Genomic DNA, 21565 nt, shown 5'->3' on the forward strand with positions numbered 1-21565 from the left:
AAAGATAAAATGTAAAGACATGCCATAAGCTATAACAAAAACTGTTGTTTTGGGGCACTTCTACCAAGGTGGAAATTCCATGGAAAAGGTGGGGCGACAGGTACCACAGCCATGCTTTGCGTGGGTTTGGGAAAATGGGCTCCCCTCCTGGTGGTCACCAGCTCTAGTCTGAGATTAACATCTCTGATTTCCAACATCTAACACTGTACTCATGTAGAGAGGGTTTTTTTCCTTCTAATTCTACACTCTATAATTCTGGAAACTGCAACTGAGAGTGAGTATTTGCTCTGTGAAATTCAGAAGTGTTATTTTGCTGTGAAATTTTGGCACAGAGAAGCCAGCACCCAGAATCCACAGCCAACTCCAATTTCACAGTGATGCGTGTCCAAGGAAAAAGCCAAACCCGTGAACTGATTGTTCTGTTCCCAAAGAACCCTCGTGTTCCCTCTGCCACGATGGTGTGTCCCACCAGGAGGAAAGGAGCTCAACAGCCAGTCATGGCTTCCCACTGAAACAACAGCACAAAATGCACATGGAGAAAAATAACCCAAAATTTTGGGATGCTGTGGAATCCTGAACCAGCTGATGAGATGTTAAAATGGCTTAGAGCAGCGATTATAGTTTATGCACCCACCACTATAAAACACCAAAAACGTGTTTTAATTAGGAAAAAAGAGATAGGCCAGCTTTGGTTTTGTCATCTGAGGAACAAGCAACATTTCCCATCCAGCCAGCAAGAGCAGCTCATATCCCTTCAGACTACTGCCCTTGAGTGGAAATAAATAAAACCCACTTTCCCACTGCACATGTAAGCTAGGATAAAGCCAAAACCTTAGAGAATAAAACAAAGACGGGGGTCAGTGAGGGTGAAGGATGTTTCCCCACACATACACTCTGATGGGAGTTGAGGTACATTCTCCAATTCTGAACCGCAACAGGTAATGTACATAATTTTCAAAGTCAATTCATCTTCATTCTGTCCAAGAGGAATATAAAGAGTCCGTTGGGTTTTTACTGTTAGTCACAAGAATCTCCTACACATTTAAGTGCACTCATTTTAAAATGTAACCCAACACTAATGATGTGCTTTCCAGTTATTCCCTGAGGCACTTGCACCACAGGCTACCAACACCACACCACTCAACACGTCCAGAGGTTACCAGTACAGCTGAAGCTTGTGAAGAACTAAAAACCAACCTCTCCATACTTGTTTGCTGAAGTTACATTGCCTCAAAAATTGAGAGGAAAAGCTGATAGAAAAATTGGGCACAAACCTCAGTGAACAAGCCAGTACACACAGGTTTGTATTATTCCATATTTGCAACCATATCAAGAAATAACCAGCCATTAGAACAGTTTCTAATTTTTATCATCTTTTTTTTTTGGTGGCATTACTGCGCCAAAACACTGCAACTATAACATTTAATTTCCGATTTTTTAAATGCAATTAAATGTCTAATCCAACTGTTTTTATGTTACAGTAGCTGTTCACAGGAATAGTACAGATATGCACTGCTCTTGACAGGTACACAGTCACAAAAGCAGCTCTCTCATGTTCAGTTTGCTCTCTGTGTAGTGGGGTTTGTATGAAAAGCGTTCTTGATTTCTAAGCATGGTACAATTTTAATTCTTAATGCGTTAGTACAACAGTGCATTGGAAAAGTACTGAGCTTCTACAAAAAAGCTTTACAATTTTAAAACAGATTTTTTTTTTCCTTTATTTAAACAAGCATAGGCAATTCTTATATTTCCACAACAAGATAAATATCCCAATTACGCTAACAGCTCATCCTACAGCGTGCCATAGTGATGGGGAAAGGGCTAACATTAGTGTTATTTACACAGACATGTCCAATATTAACCCAGGAGGAAAATTAAAAGTATGCTCAAATGTGCAATTAAATTAATATTATTTTTTCAGAGAGCTGGATTTCTTGCAAAAATTCCTCTGACTCACGGACGCTGAGCTGGGATAACTTCTCAAATAACTCCTCAGAAGCACAATCTTGAGGACAAATTGTTTATTGGACTGGGATGGCAAGGGCTGGGAAGGAGAAAGAACTTAATAACTTCACAAAGAAAAAAATATTTTGAAACGGGGAGATGTCTTTGGACAAGTGAAATTGAACACCCAAACCGACTAGAACTCGAAAAACCTAATTAAAGAAATTTTCCAATTCCCAAATCTTGAATCCAGAGAAAATGCTTTCATGAGGGAAGATTCACTCCGAGTCATTACTATACACCGAGGTACCACTCAAAAAGTGGCCATAAAGGAAGTGACTTCTTTGCCCATCACTATCACACCAGCTGCCTGGCCATTGACTCAGCTCTGCTTTAGACCACGCTCTCTCTGTTCCCAGAGGCAAGGACTGCCCTGCGGCAGATGGGGCAGGTGGAGTTCTCCGACAGCCAGCGGTCGATGCAGTGCACGTGGTACTCGTGCGAGCACGGCAGCTTGCGGAGCTTGTTGCCCTCCGTGTACTCTGTGATGCACACGCTGCAGGTTTTCAGAGCGTCGCTCTCACCAAAATTCCTCATGGCTAGGTTGTCAATTTGTTCTTTGGTGAGTCCTCTCGGTTGGTCATCGTCGTCTTCGTTGAGTAGGAAAAATTGTGCAAGGCTAAGGAACGGTAGAGAACCGCTTTCTTCAAAAGTGACCGATCCCCTCATATTCCGGCCTTCCCGCCTGGCACCAGATGTTGAGCCAGCCTCGTGCCCGCCCTCGTACACCTCCCCTGAGCTAACATCTGCATTCTCACTGCCCGAGGCGCCTCCGCCCCCGCTCTGCGGCTCAGAAGTCTCCACGTTGTGACTGGGAGTCGACCCACTGGAATCTGCATCGCTATCGCTGTACATGAAGTAGCTGAGCTCCCCGAAGCCTGTCATGATCTGCCTCAGCATGGTCTGGATGGCGACCGACGTGGTCTCGCTCAGGCCCGTGTTTAAGATCCTGCGGATGGGAATCCTAATGGTGCTGACGTAAGTTCTCACCCCGGCCCGCTCCGAGCGGGAGAAGGTGCGCCGGAAGCCTCCGCGCTCGCTCTCGTAGGTGACCGTGTTGTTGGGGGTCTGGGACCGGGAGCGGGTCCTGTTGGCTATGCTGTCCCTCTGCCGGTACTCGCCCGGGCGAACTCTTCTCACCTGCAGGTCAAGCACTATGGTGGGAGGCCTCTGCCCAGGAGCCGCGGACTCACTGGTGCCCGTGGTTTCTGAAGAACCTGCTGCTTGAGGAGCAGGCCTCGTTTCGGGGGGGGAAAACAGAACTGCATTTTCACTTGGCACCTCAGTCCCCACTGCGTGCTGCCTTAACGTCACGTGCTGCCTGGTTCTAGAGCTGCCCTCAGCCTCGCTCGCTGAGGAGTGGTCAAGTGTTTGAGATGATGTGTTGTGATGAGACCTGCGAGGGGCCTCACTCACTGCATTAATAGGTGACCTACTTCTATCAGTCCTAGCCCGCGTCCGCCGCTGTTCTGGACTCCTACTCCTGGCTCTCCTCTGCCCTCTAGGAGGGGAAGCCTCCTCAGCTGTCAGCTCCTCCGCACTGCTCCTTTCCGATCCAGGCTGCCTTACAGATGGTGATTCAGACCTTGGAATTTCAGAGTCACTTTGGCTGTTTTCCAAATCCTCCCCACTGGAAGGCTCTACAGATGGCTCGTTCTCAGTTTCTGGATTCGTGTTCCCATTATTACGGTTGACATTTATTTCCAAACTGAATCTGAAGTCGCCGCTATTTGGGTTAGTCCGGCTCACTGCTCTCCAGGACTGGTTTCCTCGCTGCCCACTTCGTGTTGTATTTCCAGTCTGTCGGACTGAATTAAGCCAGTCTATTATAGAATCTCCATTTGAAACATCTTCTGCGGACTCTGCACCTGTGAAAAAGACAGGGAACTACCAAAATTAGAGTACTGAGCTAATTTTGGAGCCATCTTTTCCAAGAACATAATTGCTTAGCTTAACGAGTGGCAATTTAGAAGTGCTGAATCCTACAGAGTGCTACTGTGGTTTCACAGGCAGTGCGACAATTCTGTAACTACCAGAGCTCTTCTAAGGGAGCAGGAGTGGACATTGCTCTAAAATGCACGGATAGGCTGCAGCCATCACAGAGCAAACAAGTCATCAAAAGAACATGTATTTTCTATCATAAGTAAATGGAAAGTCACATGTCAGGTGTCATAACACATCGATATTCTGTGTTTTCCATTCCAAACAATTAAGTGATCTATTGACCGTGAAACAGAGAATTAAGTTTGTCCTGAACCTTCACCTGCAGAGCTTTACAGCAAATCTGTCTCAGTGAAGAATGAACCCCCGTGGTCACCTCCGAGCATCCCCCACCAATCTCTACAGAAGGGTGACAACAAAAGCAATGCAGCATCTTTGGAAGGGAAGAATTAAAAAAGAGGGATCACCAAAAAGCATCCCAGAAGGGAGCAGACAGAAAGGCAATCTTAAATGAAATAAAAAAATAAATAAACCTAAGCAAAACTATTTTGATAGAAGAGATGTGTTATGAATGAAATCTGTCCCAAACTGACCTCTGCAGCAGACATCAGACATAAGGTTCACTGAGTTTTGAAACAAAGCTCACCTTGCACCTGCCTAGGCTTAACTTGTTCCACTCCTGCACTCAAGTTAAGGTCCGTATGGGGTGCTAAAGTTAAGAGTTTTCACAAATACTGTATATACCTCTATTCTCATCACTGTTTTGCTGTGGCGGACCTTCTTTAACTTGGTGTAGCCTTCTCAGCAACTCTTCTTCAGTAATTTCACCTTAGAAAATAAGCAAAATTTTCCAAAAATATTTCCAAATCATATATGTATGGCAAGCATTATCAAAAGCTTCTAAAGAAGGTACAAGCCACTGCTTGTGTTCTGTCTAATTAAATCCTGCCATAATGGCACTGCCAAGCACGTTGCTAAGGGGAAGTTCAGACACTTTAGCACTGTTGTCCCAAGTAAGTTTTCCTGAAGCTGAAATACCCAACAGTTCCATCCTATTCAAGAGAGATGCGCTCTCTGGCTCTGTAACCTCGACAACTGAGCAGCAATTTTTGTCATCCTACACCCATTAGGGTGTCCAGCGTGAAATATTTGAGGTTAACACTTCCACAAGCAGGTTTAAATTACTTGAGTCATGTTTTGAATTAGGTTATCGACCTATGAAGAGGAAATCCACCAAGTTGATTGAAAGCTGACATCAAAATGCCCATGCAGAATCTCATACCAGACTACTTACCCTGGTTACAAATTCCTAACCTCACCAGCACAAAATCTGCACACAGAGGCTTAAAGGAGATTTTTTTGTCCATCTAAGGGGTCGTAACTGGAACTGGGTGTTCCCGTGCAAACACCAGACTTCTGTATCTGATGAATCCACACCATCCTATGTCTCCACAAGTCAAGGGACCACTTGAATTTAAATGTGCACAAATTAGCAAGAGGCTACTTCCTACCACGGAACACTGCTGCAGCACACAGATGGGTGAAAGGGCTTCAGGGAACAGAAAATGACACAAATTGCTTACAAGCAACTCTAGCAGGACAGACATAGGCAAGCATGACCTACCTGGTGTTCCTAGCAAATTGTTATCTCTCATAAGCCTGTAGTCCTCTTCACTCAGGTTGTTCACAAACTGATAGAAAGCTTCTTCTCGATCTAACCGATCCAGCTGGCTCTGACGTTGGGCTTCTGATTGATCAATACTTCCTTTATCACTAGAATCTGAGCTTTCCATCTTGATGAGTAGAAGAGTACCTAAAAAAGGAGAGAACAAACCCTTCATGAGAGCAGTGAAATACAGCATGGAATTTATGCATGTTTGCAATGGACACTGAAGTACAGTTAAAGCAGTTTGCTAATGAAGCTTTAGTTAGGACCAGGCTCATCACCACAGGGATCACAAACAAAGCATGAACCTCCTCAAGAAGTACAAACAAAACTGATGCCCAAATACTCATCAAAGCAGCAAGCTGAACAAAGAATATCATCTGCCATAAGCCTTATAGCCCATCTTTGAATTCACATAGTAGGTGACTATGATTATCTGCTTTCTGCATAAAATATTCCTAATATCACAACTGCTTCTCCAAGCAGCCTTAGAGAATAAGTAGTAGAACAAGGCATAAGCCATCCTTGATTGTGCTCTCTGAGCAGAGGATTATGTGTTCCCTACCTTTTCCTGCCTGCTACAGAAACACCCTCTTCACCATACTAGTGAATTTTAACAGAATGAAGTGGTTATGAAGAACTCAAATGAAGAAGATGCTGTCGAACCCTGTGCACAAAAAAAAGGGAGAGGTTCTCATTCCCTCAAAAAACAAAAAGAGTTTGTAAAATCAGCTTTATAGTAGTACATCAAGACAGGAATTTGCTTTCAAGTTTCAGCTTTTACTGAACTACTGATGTTGATGAGCAAATTTCCAAGACAAAACTCCAGCATATACGAGGTACAGCACTGCTTTAAAGAGCTGTCTTCTAGCCTGCATATTTTTAAATATAACCTTCTCATATTGTTTCTCATTTGGATTAAATACTTGACAACGTCTCTCTTTCAAGGAAAATAATCGATGAATGCCGTGTCTGTATCTGATAAATATTATAAGGAACACATGCAAATGCAGGAGACATTCTGGCACTGGCTGTGCCATGCAAATACATCAAATGAAGATAAAATAACCAGTTTCCTTGATCACTCTGCCTCACTATTCACAGCACCAAGAATTTTCCTGTACAACTGGTAGAATCTAGTTACTCAGAGGTGATTAAGAAGCTAATCCTCTGCATGCTAAAAAGCTCTGCAATAACATTCCCCATCAGAAAACATTCCTTTCATTTAAACCATACTTCAAGTGACATAGAAATACTGGAAGAATAAAGCTTTTCTGCTTCTCACTGGAAAATTTCCAACACTTAGACATCTGTCTAGTGCAAAAAGCATCTTTTTTTGGTTTGTCAGCACAGCTGTCACGTCAAGACTGCCCACAGTTTACTAGTGCTTCTCCAGAAGAGCAGCACTGCATGATCTCCACGGGCACTTTATTTCAGCTGCTATGGTGAAAATTAAACTGCACCAATGGCCTCGGTGTGCAGCACCAGAAAAATGCCACAGGATAGGACATCCCATTATGGCAGACTTGAAAATTAGGAAACTGTTGTTCTGACCCTCTTTGTCTTCAGTTCTGATGCAGCAGAACTTGATTTTAAGTAAGTGATATTAACTTATTGCCACTCGGGGCTACCGGTGCTGTTTGGTTCTGTTAAGTTCTGCCACTTCCCCAAAGCAATTACACCCTTTTTTCAGGGATCGGGAAGCAGCAGCAATTACCAGTCACTCCAGAGTCAGATGGGAGCCTATCAGCTTTCTCTGCGTTTCTAAATCCCTGGAGCAATCTAAAGAGTGCAGACTGGCATGTGACATGTGAGTGTTAAACACCGATAAACGACCCCATTCACAGGACAGTTGTGCAATAGTTTCTGCAGGTGTGTTCAGCTCTGACCCGGCTCACTTAGGAAATCCCTGTGCCCTTCACATGCCAGGCACGTATTTCTAGTGAGAACACAGCTCCAGTCAACTTTTTTTACAAGCTTTCTGCAGCAGAATTATTACTCCAAGTGACATTAATATTTAAAGACATGCTGGAGAAGATACTTTTAAAAGCAGCTCTTACTGGTTCTGGTAATATCTGAATAAAAGCCTCAAGTAGAACGAGAGACTTCCATCCAAAATAAAACCTTGAAATGCATCAGTTGTTTGGGAACACACATCAAGCCTGGAAACACGTGGAATGTCTTCAGAAAGATGGCAATATTAACACCTTCATAAGCGTAAGACCAATTCTTCAACAGCTCTTAAAACAGAAAGATGCACTACACATACAAAACATAACATTTGTTTACTACTTATTTAATACCTTCCTTTTAACTGAAAATGCTTGCAGGCACCTTGGCTATCTAATGCCTACGTGATTCACAGATACTTGCCTATTCCCTTTCAGAAAACGAAGGTGCACCATTTTTGGTCAGGGAAAAAGGGAGAGTCAAAACAAGTCAAACGGAGGGGGGAGGAATTTAAAGATCTCTTCTCCACCAACAGTTCAATGGGCAATTCTTTAGGAAATGCTTGGAATAAGTCAGTACTACTTATTTTTAGATTTGCTCCTCTTTTCTCCTCCAACATCTCTTATCTTCCCTCTTAAACCATAAAATCAGTTAATGGTCAAGGCTGAATAGAGTTTACTGGTGAGAAAAAAGCCTCAGAGGTGGGACGAATCAAGAATTTAATCTACATAAAGACTCTTTTGCTAGTGACAAATTGCTGTATTTTCCTATTGCAAGCTACTAACAGGTTACACCAGTCCCCCATATCCCGATTTCAGGATCCAGAAACGCTGTGCATCTCCCTGGGATGTTTACACTGATGGAAATACAGATGGCACAGCAACACAGCAGCAACAACACATTCTCCCTACGTGACTGCTGACAGCAAATGGGGTGATACTCTTCAAACCAGAGCTCTGATATTAAAACCAGCAAATGAAAACCAGGATTTCTACCCTAAGGCTTCTTCTAGTTTCCATCTCCTCCCTGCGCACTCAGCTCACTGTGCACGTTGTCCAACGTAAGCCTCACCTCCCAGCCCGCTGCAGAGCTCCCCATGGCCAGACTGAACCTACTGGAACGTTTAAAGTGCTCCTACCCCAGCAGACTGCACAGAGCCCATCTGCCTGGACAGCAGGATTTCCACGGTGGGAGTTACCATGGTCCTGCACAGAGAGGCAGAAAGAACTTGAAAATCTGCCCCTCCGGATGCTGCTCTCAGCTCACACCCTGCAGACAATTAAGACTGGCTGAAGGAAGCCAGTAGTACAGGGAAGCCTGATGAGGGAAAACCAACAGGTGTACTATTAGCTTACAACAAAATAACCAACATTTGGCTATCTAATAAGCAAGTACAGTTCAACTCTGCTTTTCTTTCTTCCAGTGTAAGACTTTGTTCTTATCCAAGCTAAAAGATTCAGAATTTCCTCCTTTAGTGTCCTTCCCTGTCAGCACTGAGTTGACACAGGGTGGGGAAGGTCACAGCTACGAGCAGGAAGTTCAGACCTGCTGGTTACTGCCAACTTCAGCTGAGATACCCAGGAATGAAAATCTCTTCACGGGTAAGTGAGAGGGTGACCACCTAAGGACTGCACAAAGCAAGAGAATCAGAGATAGGATAAAGAACTTTCTCCTTGGGAAAAAAAAAATCTTCAACAGATGAATATCCAGACAAGAGTAACTACAGTGAATTCTTAATTGGTGTTCCCATCCTGCCACAAATCAGAAAAGTATCTTCCCTGCAGTTACGCTTCAACAACCTCAGAGATTTCCAAGCACAAATGACTGCCTGTCTCCCCACTGCTGCTCCAGACTGCAATAAGCCCACAAAAGCTATTGTTTGTTACATTCCTTTAATTCAAGAGGAAGTAATACTATGGGTTTTTTTGATAGGGACAATTTAAGAGTACTGGATATTCCCTCAATAATACAAAGTTATCATTCTTACAGTATAAGAATTATTTTGTTTTCTTTCATGCCAGGTTGTTTGTAGACTAAATCCAGTCAGGAATGTGCTACTGCCTCAAATCTAGAGGGACAGCAAGCAGGGATAACATGTGTGTCATCCATTTACCTTCAACAGTAACACAGCCTACCTCCATATTCCACAGCACTTGTGGACCACAGGATTCTTCCCAGAAAAAGCATTAATGAACCACAATGCACAGTAATAAATCTCGAGTTCTTCCTCCTTCAGTAATGTGTGGTATCTCCTGACATTAGTTGCCTGAATTCAACACCAAAACACTACCTTTGCCTGTATTCCTGGTTTTTTTACATTTGAAAGAAATCCCATGAAACATTAGAGCTCTCATTATACCAACTAGGCAGAACTTAGAAAATCCAACAAACCCTGAAATCACTAATTGGCAGGGTCAAATGAAAAAGCAACACCTTAAAATTCAAATTTTCATAGATTTATGGGGCAAGCCTCAAATTTTTACAGGACAAGGCATGGAATTTAATTAAACTGAAGAAACAACTCAGCTGCTCATGAGTCAGGTGTGCAAGAAGAAGTTCCTCTAGAACTCCCTCCACGTCGGTGTTACCGGTATTTCAACTTCACCTGAGAATCTCTCGTGCCCTGCGTGGCAGGAATGTTTCCTGAGTTACCTCACGTCCCAGCAACAGTTAATACCTCTGGATAAACAAAAAAAAGAGGATGGCAGTGTGGGTGTTCCAGAGATGTCCTCAGCAGAAGGCCAACTTCTCATTTATGATTCATACCCTCATCTTAATTAGCTACTCCAACCGGTAGAGCACCTTGCCTACTTGCAGTCTACAGAACTGATCAAACCCTTGGACTAAAGGAGTGACTCAGGATGGAAGCCAGAAGCACTGATTTGTTTGCTTTGGGTCGTTAGGGGCTATGTTCCCTGCCCAGGCTGCAGTGAACATGCCTCAAAGACACTCCAGCTCGAGAGAAGCAAAGCACAGCTGCGTGTCCAAGCGCTTTCCACGAACTGTGACTTCAGCAGCTCTGACGTGCCATGGCAGCACGGCCCCAGCCAGCCTCGCTCCAATTCCATGTCTCAAATGACACAGGAACAGCAGCTAGAACAGGCAGTCCTCTTACCCCAGCTCCTTCAAGCACAAACTGAACCCACTTCACACACAGCACTCATCCAACCCACTCCACCTCATTTTCCTAGAAGAATTCAAAGTTGAGAAACAGTTTCCATGCCAGTCAGTATCCAATTTCTCCATACTCAAAACTAGCTGGAAGTAAGGCATAACAGAAACTGCATTTTCATCTTAAATATTTCATCACTCAAGTTTGCAAGCTCAAAAGCAGAAGCAAAACCTGTCAGTGAATCCCATCATTAAAGGAAAAAGACACCCTAAGACACTGAAATGAAAGTCATCTATTTGCATTATACATGGAGCTTCATTATGTCAAGTTTGTTTGGCTTTCTCTTTTTGTGCAGGTGCACAAGCTTCCTTTTGTGATCACACCGAAGGCTTTGATACCACAGGTCCAATGCACTTATCTCCATCTTAGAAACAGTAAAAAGGAACAAACTTTTCTAGTTTTCAAAGTGGCATAATGAATTTTGGAATTTGTTTCCCTGCTATTGTGGCTTTTTATTTCCACTGTCATGAACAGCACATTTAGGTTCTTATTAGCTTTTTAATAAATCTATCACAAGTTTTAAAATCAAGAACTCCCTGTCCTCTTTAGCTCAAAAGTTATCCTGAAACATGCACCACTCTTGCAAATCTGGAAGAAAGTTTTGTATTCTATGGAAGTGTTCTGTGAAAGTGCTGTAAAATTTAAATGCCATTTTAACAAGGAATGTTAAACATCGATTCAGCTTTTTCACTACCCCAGTGTGTTTCAAAGCAAAGGCCCTCAAACAAGATGTCATTCTGAACATACATTTCAAACAACAGAAAGCAAATGAATACTTTTGCAGAACAGTGGCAGAAAGTTCCACAGAATAAAAAAACCCAACAGACCAGAGAGCAAAAACACTTCAGCTGAACCAACTGCTGAGATAAAGAAGAGAAACACTAACTCCTGATAAGTCAGAAAGAAGCGAGGAAATGAGGGCAGAGCTCAGCAATTCCAGAACACTGAGAGCATACGGAACCAAGATGGAGCTCTGAAAATAAAATGCAGTAACAACTGCCAAAATGCTGGGCTTTGCCTTTTATCATCTACACTTACTAAAACAACACTTTTCACATACAAGTGGAAAATAAAATTAAGATAGCACTGCCTCTGCCATCAAATTCAGATTGCACAGAAGAGAAAGCCTGGTGTATATGAGGTGCAGCAAGTTTTCAGCACTGCAGGCTCATGAAATGATGCTCTTTTTGCCCAGAAATGAGCTTCCTGCTGGGCCAGTAGCAGAAGGCCCACTCTGCACTCAAAAGAAGGAAAGCTGCACCCAAGTAACCAGTGTTGACCCTGAGAGACAGCACAGGAACAGGACTGACATCCAACGACACGTAGTTTTGATTCCTGAAGAAACACAAGCTGTGGTTAGTGAGAGCACCAAGCCAATCAACACTCAGTGACTTTCAACTAAAAAAGAAAAAGCCATCTTTAAATTCTGAACTGCTGAATCTTCCTGTCTCCACACAACTGCTGCTACATGCAAGCACTGCTAACAGTAGAAGAGCAACAATCACTGCAACCACAAGCCACAGAGGAATTCCGATCCGTGCGTTCCTGTTCTTGTTGATATCCGCTGCCCAACAAACACAGAAGTGGGAAATAAAAAGAAGGCAAATTTATCTGCATTGAAATAGACATCTGTACCATGAGAATTCCATTTCTGATGTTCCCAAGGCAGGGAAGCTGCAGCATTTTAACAGGACCCTGTGCACATACACCTTGCACATCAAAACCCAGCGTGCTCTGAGCATAAGATGATTTTAAATACTGAACTAAGATAAAATATGTGCTGGCTTTTCCTGTGCTCCATAATCATCAGGTGGTTTTACGAGACCATCCAACCCTGCTGCCCTCCCTGAGTCAAAAGCTGAGCCTCAAGAGCGCAGAGCGGCCAAAAGCTCCTACCAAGCACATTGTAAATACAAACCTGAGCAGTCTGAAGGAGACACAGCCTTGTGTTTACCATCTTACCTGCAGCCAGAACCTGTGCAAAGGCAAAACCAGTCCCTGGGATGCTCCTGGCTATCCCTACTCAGCACACAAAGTTCCTGACTAAGTTATGACACTGCTACACTCTTTAGAAGTTTTGCTTTTGAGAAGCACAAGACTCTCATAAAAGCATCCTGAAGACAGAAATGTTCACATTTGGTTTCATCCCTTCACAAATAATTTTTGCAAGCTCAGCAGCTGATAAATTTTCACCAAGACTGAGATTAAACCACAAAACCTCGGATAAACACCCAATGATCGTGTCTGGATTCAAGTGTTTTAACACATGGAAACTGAAGTTCTCTACAAAAAAAGAATTTAGGACTCTCCAGTAATGTGTTAAGCTACATTAGGCTGGACTTAAATACAATCTTTAGACTCAAGTATATGGAGTCAGAACATTACGCTATGATTGTTAAAAAAATGTACAACACCTCCACTGCAACTGGAATGACTCTGCTAAGATCAAGGGATTTATTTTGATACATTCCCACGGGGAAGAGGAATAAAGGAAAAGGCAAGGCAGGTGTATTGATGTAGAGGTGTTTTGAAAACATTTCCATCTAAGGATCAGCCATTCCTCTAAAAAAAACCAACTACACATACTGGAGAGCAGACACTTGCAGCACTCTTGTCCAGGAATTCAGTAATATGGAAAATAAATATGATACAGATGGCAACCACTACAGCTCAAAAAATACTGGTGTGTGGTTATTTCAGTGCCAAACATTTACCCAGTCAGAGCTGCTGATGAAGGGTACACTGCAGTTGTTGTGCCTTAGTGGTCTAACATAACAAGAAACCCTTAATTTTATAATGTGTGGTGTGTTTTCCCTTCCCAGGACATAATTCCAAGCTGTCATTATTTTAATTCCAAAATGATAAACCTGTAGAGGGAACAGAGTCAGTTTAAGTGCTAGGTGACCACCACAACAAAACTAAATATCTGACCCTCAATTAAGATAATTAACTGTCCAAGAAGCAGCCAACTGCTTATTTGTTTTAGAAAGACTTGACAAGTCACTGCAATTAAAACTCAGCGACAAATTAGTGTCAGAAGTTCTTTTGAACATTTGACAAGTATTTCCAAGTTGAAATTACCCAATACTGCCAACATGGACAGGAAAATAAAAGTGATGTGTGATGGTACTATTGGGTATTATCAAGTTTCTATTCTTGTTTAGGAGCTGCTCTGTACCAAGGCTCCACCTTCCTGAGAAACAGCAAAATACTACCATTATTTTAAAAATTCAGGGTTTTTTTTTTTTGCTGTGAAACCTTTTGTCAGACTTCTACCGCCCACTAAAATCAAGACACATAATACATTTTATTAACAAACCTTAATCGCCCCTACATTATATACGTACACACTACTATAGACAACCTGATATTGCTCCTCAATTAAAGCAGACCACTCAAGATAAACACATACACGCAGCTGGACTTGACAAGGGTTTTGAAACAAGAGAAACAGAAACCTTAAATGCCAACAAACACCATTAAAAGGGGCAGGGAAAAACTTGCACAGGAAGCTAAGGTGACAGAGCAAAGACGACGTGCTTAGCCGGGGAGAAACTCAGCACAGGAATAGCAAACACCACAGGTCTGAACAGGTCACAGGCTGATCCAGAGCTCTGCACAGCGGGAGAGGAAGAGTTCTTCTCGCCTGTCTTCCACAACAAGGCTCCTCGCCTCAACTCACGGGAAGCACGGCCTGAGGCGCGGCCGTGAAGAGCTGCGGTTCCTCCAGCAGACACTGAACTGCGGACGAGGCCCAGGACAGCAGCTCCAACCACCCCCTCCCCCACCCCTCCCACAAGGAGCTTCTTCCAATTCCTCCTCAGCCCAGCCGGACGGTGCCGGGCCCGCCTGCCCTCCCCGCGGGCAGCGCAAACGCAGCCCCAGCGCCCAGCGCGGGATGAGGGCCGGGGCGGGCGGCCCCGGCAGGAGAATGCCCGGGGTGACGGAGCGCGGCCCATCCGGGCACACCCGCGCTCGGACCGCCATCGCCGCCCCCCGCTCCCTCACGGCACCGCGGATGGAGCCTCCCGCGCCCCGCCGAGCCGCCCCGCCGGCCCCGAGCGGGGACTGAGGGCCCCCGCTCCCACCTCCCGCTCCGGGCGGAGGCCGCCGCCGCCGCCTCCCCCGGGCCTGGGCCTCTCCCTTCCCCGGGCCATTTTGAGAGCCCGCCCCCGCCCCGGTGCTCACCGCCTGCCGCCGCCCGCCGCCGCCCCCCGGGCTGTGGGTGCGCCGCTGCCCGCGCCGCTCGGGGCTGGGTGCCGGCTGTCCGCGCTCCGCCCGTGCCGCTCCGCCGCCGCGCCGCCTCCTGCCCGCTCAGGCGGCCATTTTCTGCTCCATTGTTACCAAGGAACGGGGGGCCGGAAGCGGCCGCCGGTAGCCGGAAGTGGAGGCGCGCGCGGCCCCGCGCAGGCGCGGCTCTGGAGGGCAGCCCCGCCCAGCGCGCGCGGTCCCGGCCCTCAGGGGCCGCCGCCATTTTGGTGCGGGCAAAGGCTGAGGGTGGGGCGGTGATGCTCTGGCTGCTCCCAGGGAACGTGGAGGGGACCGGGGGTCAGCGGTGCCCGCCCGTGGTGCGGTGCAGCAGGAGGGTCTATGTCCCCGCGGTCCCCTGAGTGTGGGGCCGTTTCCTGTCGCCTCAGGTGTGTGCGCTCTGGGCGAGGGAACTCCGTGCAACGTCGATGGTGGCCAGCAGTGCCAAAAAAACAAATACTGGCAGTACTGGCGCCTGTCGGTGCGGATATTCACCCTGCTCTCCCTTCTATATATTCCTTCTATATTCCTTCCCCTCTGTACATGGGTATTCCTCCACCTCGAACCGTGGACGTTTATTCCCCTCTAACTATGGCAGGTTTCCCCTCTCACCTGGTGTTGTGTACTACATACAGCCCTATGAAAACTAAGATGTTCCTGTTTTCCGATGTGAGTGTTAATTAACTGAATACCAGACTTCCCATGTTATGGAGGGTTAAGCAGTGTCCCCCTCACTGCTGGCATTGTCAAGAGCAGCTGAGGTTTGAAAGATCCCGTTTTAATGCCCGAAAAGTCGTTATCTTGCGAAGGTCTTGCAAGGAAGTCATCTTCATAATATCTAATACCTAGAGGAAAAACATATTGCTGAGGGTTTACACCATTTCAGGAAGCCCACGAGACACCTTTGTTTCTCCTTTTGGTGGTTCTTTATAAAAAGAACTTTGCCTTTGACTTGAGAACTCAAAGGCAGCCACAGCGTCTGGGCAAGAAGAGGGAAGGGACAGGTACAGGGCATATTTCTCATCAGTTTTACTTGCCACAGCCTGTGACCAGGAAAGGAAGACGCCAGAATCCTTAGTCATGGAGAGCAGGAAGGAGTCCCACTTTCATCTGGAGCAGGTGTAGGTTCCCAATATTTTTGTTGAAATAACCAGTACATGAAGCAATTGAGTATTGCTACACCACGTAGCTGGAGTGATGGAGAGGTGATACCTAATAAAGCATAAAACTTGCTTGCAGAATGTTCACTTTTTATGATTTTAAAAGTAAATTGGGGTTGGGAGAGTGAGTTTACATCAGACCAGTCCTCTGCATCATTGCTGAAATTACAGTTAGATTTACTGCAGGGTCAAACCATGAGCTAAGAGCTCTGCTTTGACTGTTAAATGTGAGTAAAATTTAAAAATAAATTTTAAAAAAAGGTAAATTTAATGTCAAAACAATTTTGTGGTTTTAATGCACCAAAATATTTGTCACTGGGAAAAGTTGTCTTGCTCCTGACCCATGACAAATGGATGTTTTATGCAGGCAGTGCTCCAACCCCTACAAATTCCAGTGACTGGAGAAACTGTACCCCCAAACAGAGACCCTGTGGCTGAGCGTGTGGGCACTCCTTTATATTCAACAGGCACCTTTGAAACTGGTAAAAAATCCATTCCCTTGCCAAAGGTGGATAATTCAGGGAGCAGGTGATGGGCGCACAATTGATGCAGTTTCTCGTGGGAGCCTTGAGCCCACCATGGGTAAGGCAGCCATGAGTGTGAGTGCTGGCAATCAGCACAGCAGCAGGACAGCCCTGAGCCTCACCTCGAAGGGGAGCGGAGCTCAGGGCACTGCCACGGGCTGCTCGTGCATGAAAGTGAATCCTGCCTTTTCTCCCCACCTTTTCTGGATACCAGGGGAGGTCAGAGCAGGATAAAAGTGGCTTTGTTTAGACATCAGTAACCTGAGCAGCAAAATATTAGGGAATATTGAGCAAAAGGGAGCTGGAGCGTGTTCTGCTTGGACGGAGGGATAAGATGATGGTTTATGCTCCTGGAACAGCCTTCTGACGGCTGACACGTCATTTTGTTTGTCTCTTTCTCCCTCAACACAATACATTTACCTGATTAACCTTACCAAAGGTCTTGAAAATCATCAAATGGCAAAGCAACAGAGGAATAAAACATTCTTCTTCACGTCTGTGGGTGAGCTCCAGCTCCTGAGGCAGACATTTGCCAGTTTGCAGGGAGATGAACACCCGTGAGGAGCAGAGACAGCAGCTGGATCCTGCTGATTCACACCTTCCTTAGCAGTAAAAACTTGGAGCTGAGGTCCAGGGCACACAGCTGAGGAAAAGTCTCTCCCTCGGTGTGATTTGGTGGATTTATTTGCAAATGCCCTCACAGAGTCGATCAGGTACAGAATAAGCTCTGATTTTTCAAAACCACTTAATGGATTTCAGTATCCACTTGACATTAATAACAATTAATGACCTGTGCACACACATCTCCTTAACAGCTTTGACAAAATTAGGAGCAGTGTAGCAGCATATTTCAAAAAGCTTGCAGGGGAAAATATATTTGCATCGAGAACTTTGCAGTATAGGGAAAAATCCAAAATCTGCAGGAAAAGCATGGTGTAATTCCTACTTAAGTGTTTTCAGTTTGCTACTGTGTGTATAGCAAAAGGGAATTGTAACACTTTTCCATGGTAAGTTTAATGTCGTTTCCTTCAATGAGTGTAAATAAATTTGCTTTAAATTCCCCAGGGTTTTAAAAACTGCTTATTAGGTATGCAGTGATAGATGAAAAAATTGTTGGCTTTTTTTTTTTTTTCTAAAAAGATATTAAAATAACTTATTCTCCATATAGCTAAGTAATAATCCAAATGCAGTGAGGTGAGGAAATCTGAATCTCTTGGGAGCTTCTAAACCTGAGCAAAAAAATTAAAAATACCAGACCCACCAAACTCAGATGTTTGTGTACTGCAAGTAGAGGCAGAGCCAGGAGCTGAGCAGGGAGCTGAAGGCAGCTGGGAGGTGTAAATGCAGCAATTCTGATTTTCTCCAGCTACCTGGGCTTAAATCTGGGCTGCTGTTTACTTTTTAGATTGACTTGTCTTTCTGTAGCTTCTGGCAGAAAGTTACACACAAAGTCTGTGGCAAATGCAGGATGTGTGAACTTCTGCTTCTGAATTCACTTAATCCCAAAGGATTTCTGTGCTGTTTACTGACACCTAGTTAGGTGCTGTAAATCCAGTTGTACCTAAAAAATTCAGGCTACAGAAGATGAAGTAGTAAAGCAGAGTATGACAATTTATACAACCCCAACATGGAGGTGCTTGCTCATGTCACCAGAGTGCTTTGTCACTGCACCTGAGCACGGTTCAGGCCAGAACTAACCAAAGTCAAGTGGGGAAAAAGCGAGGTTTCATTTTTCCTTCTGGTTGACAAAATTGTCCCAGGCCATCCAAGAATATCCGAGGACCACTTTGTCCTTTCTCTCTGGAAAACTTATACAGATATTAATTTAAGAAAACTTGTCTCCTGGTGAAAGAACTTTATTTCTATTCTGAAGAAGCCAACTCTGCCAGGTTTTAAGCACAGAAGTTCGTTGATTTTATTAAAACCCTGAGGCAAGAAAGCTCATCTAAAATAGTCAAATGGAAATTAAAAGCTCCATAGGTAGGACAGAATAAAATCTAGACTGGAAAAGTTACCCCATCTTGATTAACTCCTTACCATGCTTACCAGATTAATTTATTTTTGGTCAGCATTAGTTTTATTTAATTTTAAAGTAATTTGCTTCTAGGATCATAACATTGGTCAAAAAACAGCTTTTAGTAGTGTGAGAAAAACACTGTTTGAGTCTTTTCTCATGGCAAAACTTAAAAAATTAAATTTATATTATGTCCTAATCTCAGCCTTTCCAAGCAGATACTGCAGCATTATGAAAAGGAGGCTTTGTCCTGTTAACCAAATACTTTCTTTAATGTCATAGTTTACAGTAGTAGAGCTGTTAGAAGAAACCTTCAGCCAGAGACCAGATCTCGTCTTTCACTGTACTTTGATTGAGAAAGAGGAACAATGTGTCAATATGACAAATATTAATTGGATTGAAAACTAACTGATAGGTCTTGAAGTGTAATTGTAAGTAGAGCGCTGAACAGGCAGAGCTCCCTTCCTGCCCGATCTTGACCCCGCGCCACTTAACGTGTGATCGCTGACCTGTGAGAAAATGCCAAATCATTACTGGTGATCTGCAGCTGCACAGAAGTTGGGGCAGGTCGCCAATACCAAACCTAATCTGGATCACTTAATGAGCTCAGTTTAAAAAAACAACATGTTTTTTGTGCCACCAGATGTAAAGTTGTTAGCCTAAGAATAGAGCAGCAGCTGGACTAAGGGGTGGGTGACAAAGTCATGGAAAGCAGTGACTCAGAAGAGGAAATATCAGCTGAAGATGAGCTCCTAATGAGATGCTCTGCCAAGAGGAGCTAATGCTTCCAAGGAACCACAAAGCAAGGCACCAAGGAAGACAAGAGGGGTTTTATTACCTCTGTGTGGGCTCCAGGAAGTCTTCCTTGAGGGCTGGAAAACGCAACTTGGTAAGACAACACCCAAGGAACACAGTTTACTAAGAGATAAAAGGTGAAGGGACATTTTAAATGCAGTCTCTGAGAAGGCACATGACAGATTTAACCCTAAAGGGTGGTGAGGCCCTGGCACAGCCTGAGAGGCTGTGCTGCTCCATCACTGGAATTGTTCAGGGCCAGGTTGGATGGGGCTTGAAGCAGCCTGGGGTGGTTCAAGGTGTCCCTGCCCTGGCAGGGGGTGGAATGGGGATGATCTTTAAGGTCCGTTCCAACACAAATCATTCTTCATGATTTATCTGGCAGAGTGGTTTTTGGCAGCTGGACATCAGTACAAGTTGCTGTGCATTTTTAGGACTGGGGAAAGCTGTCCACTGGAACAATCCACATACAGTTTGCCTACCATGGCAGAGTGACTGTCACTGAAGAATCAATGGAAATACTTAATGAGAGCATTTTTTTTCCAAAGGAAACATTCCGGTTTGAAGAAGCAATAATTCAGAGGAATCCAGCGGCCTTCATTAGGCAGGAATTGGGAGCAGGTTATGAGCACAGCTCCTGCTAGATTTCTTCTGGATAAATACAGAAACCCTGTGGCTGCAGGCAGGGGTGAAGGGAGGGGTGAACCAGGCAGCACAACCTGCACACTGCCTTGGCTGTGCTGCCTGTGTGCTCCCAGAGAGGTGAAAAGGCTATTTTTACCTAATCTATCTCCCCTTCCCATATTCAACACTTTTTTTTTGCATTATTAATATTATCAGTGGGAATCTTGGCTGCCCTCAGCAGCACCAACCACAGGGCAATCAGTATTTGTGAACAGCGACCAAAATGTGCCTCAGACAATTCATTGAGAAGCCTTTTGCTTTAACTCTGGCCTGTAAGAGCACCATCAGCCACTGGGAAACTTAAACTCATTACAGAGAGAGAATGCAATCAAACAGCATCAGCTTTATTGCAGTCCCTTGGCATTTGGAAAGTGTTGGGTGCCCACTGGGTCTTGTTTAGGGGAAGCAAAGACTCTGGGCAGGCTTTATTGCTTCATTCATTTGTCTGGAGAAACCAGAATAGAGTTAAAATCCTTTAAGTGAAACATTTGGAAAAGAAACACACAGAATGGGGCTGGAGGAAGAGAAAGATTTCCAAGATTTTTTTCTTATTCAGTGTTGATGGTCACTTTCTTACTTACATCCAGAACAGAGTTCTGACGGTCACTTACCCATCCTTATCTCGGGGCATGATTTCTGATGTCTCATGTGCAGTCTGAGAGTGTGTCAGTGACTGGGTACTGGTGCCTGGTTAATCCCAGGGATAGCAGGGGGGACCCGGAGTGCCTTCTGCCTCTTCTCTTTGGCAGCTGTTTCAACAGCAAATGCTAATTCCTCTCTCAATGTTTTGCTCTTTCTGGGAATTTAAAAATAACTTGCCTAATGAAGCAGTGCTGAGCAGCTCATATGTCCAGACAGATAGGAGTGAAATGCTTCAGTTCAGAAAGCAACGTCGTCCGTGGTGGCAGTGCCTTTGAACAAGTCCCCCAAGGCCCTTTTTCAAATAATCCCAGGACTGGCTGAAATTAATGCTGGAAGAAATTCAGAGAAAGGGGGGAGAATCACGTCAAAGAGGCTGGGACTTGGGAAGACATTTCTGGGTGAGCTGTAATCAGGCCCATCCTAAGACATCCCTTTAGCAGTGCCATTTAATTACTCCTTTATGGACAAGGTTTGATGTATGTGTGCTGTAGCAGGGACATCCAGAACATGAAAGAAAAACATGGCACTTACTGAAGGCTTTTCAAAGATCAGTGGAGCTCCTTGTCCCTTGTTAGAGCAACAAGAAGCTGAGCAGAGTGACAAAACTGTCTGTCCAAGGGCAGCCAGCAAAGCATGAGCAGAGACAATTACAGGCTATGGCAATTTTCAGCTTCTCCCTCAAAAACACCTTGTTTTGTTACACACCTTTGATTTTCTATCTTCTGCACCTGGAGGTCACCATCCTCATTTAAGTTTACCCTGCAA

The 21565-nt window shown here is 44.6% G+C and overlaps 1 protein-coding gene across 9 annotated transcripts; it reads right to left on the reverse strand.

Annotated features, from left to right (window-relative positions):
• Positions 1–1603: 1603 nt before the first annotated feature.
• On the reverse strand, positions 1604–15107 carry RLIM (ring finger protein, LIM domain interacting). Of its 9 annotated transcripts, none has more exons than XM_041424295.1 (4): positions 14922–15107; positions 5570–5758; positions 4690–4773; positions 1604–3872 (listed from the first exon to the last, which is right to left on the reverse strand). In XM_041424295.1, exons 2-4 carry the CDS (start codon positions 5736–5738, stop codon positions 2338–2340), a joined length of 1788 nt encoding a protein of 595 aa, XP_041280229.1. In that variant the 5' UTR covers positions 5739–5758; positions 14922–15107; the 3' UTR covers positions 1604–2337. The 9 variants fall into 9 exon arrangements, with proteins under 9 accessions (XP_041280229.1, XP_041280235.1, XP_041280230.1 ...); XM_041424301.1 differs by lacking the exon at positions 14922–15107 and adding an exon at positions 14822–14842; XM_041424296.1 differs by lacking the exon at positions 14922–15107 and adding an exon at positions 14416–14743.
• Positions 15108–21565: the final 6458 nt, after the last annotated feature.

This window comes from Onychostruthus taczanowskii, unplaced genomic scaffold (genome assembly GCF_017590055.1).
Source record: "Onychostruthus taczanowskii isolate IOZ18803 unplaced genomic scaffold, ASM1759005v1 scaffold81, whole genome shotgun sequence".
Taxonomy (NCBI): Eukaryota; Metazoa; Chordata; class Aves; order Passeriformes; family Passeridae; genus Onychostruthus; species Onychostruthus taczanowskii.

What these genes read in the sequence shown, in the direction of transcription:
- RLIM (XM_041424296.1), bottom strand. Translation starts at nt 14,692, where the DNA reads ATGGGCCGCGCTCCGTCACCCCGGGCATTCTCCTGCCGGGGCCGCCCG. An exon ending in CGCCTCAGGCCGTGCTTCCC is followed by an intron (nt 5,759 to 14,415) that starts GTGAGTTGAGGC and finishes CTCCTTTTTTAG; the next exon opens with GTACTCTTCTACTCATCAAG. An exon ending in AAACAGTGATGAGAATAGAG is followed by an intron (nt 3,873 to 4,689) that starts GTATATACAGTA and finishes TCTTTTTCACAG; the next exon opens with GTGCAGAGTCCGCAGAAGAT.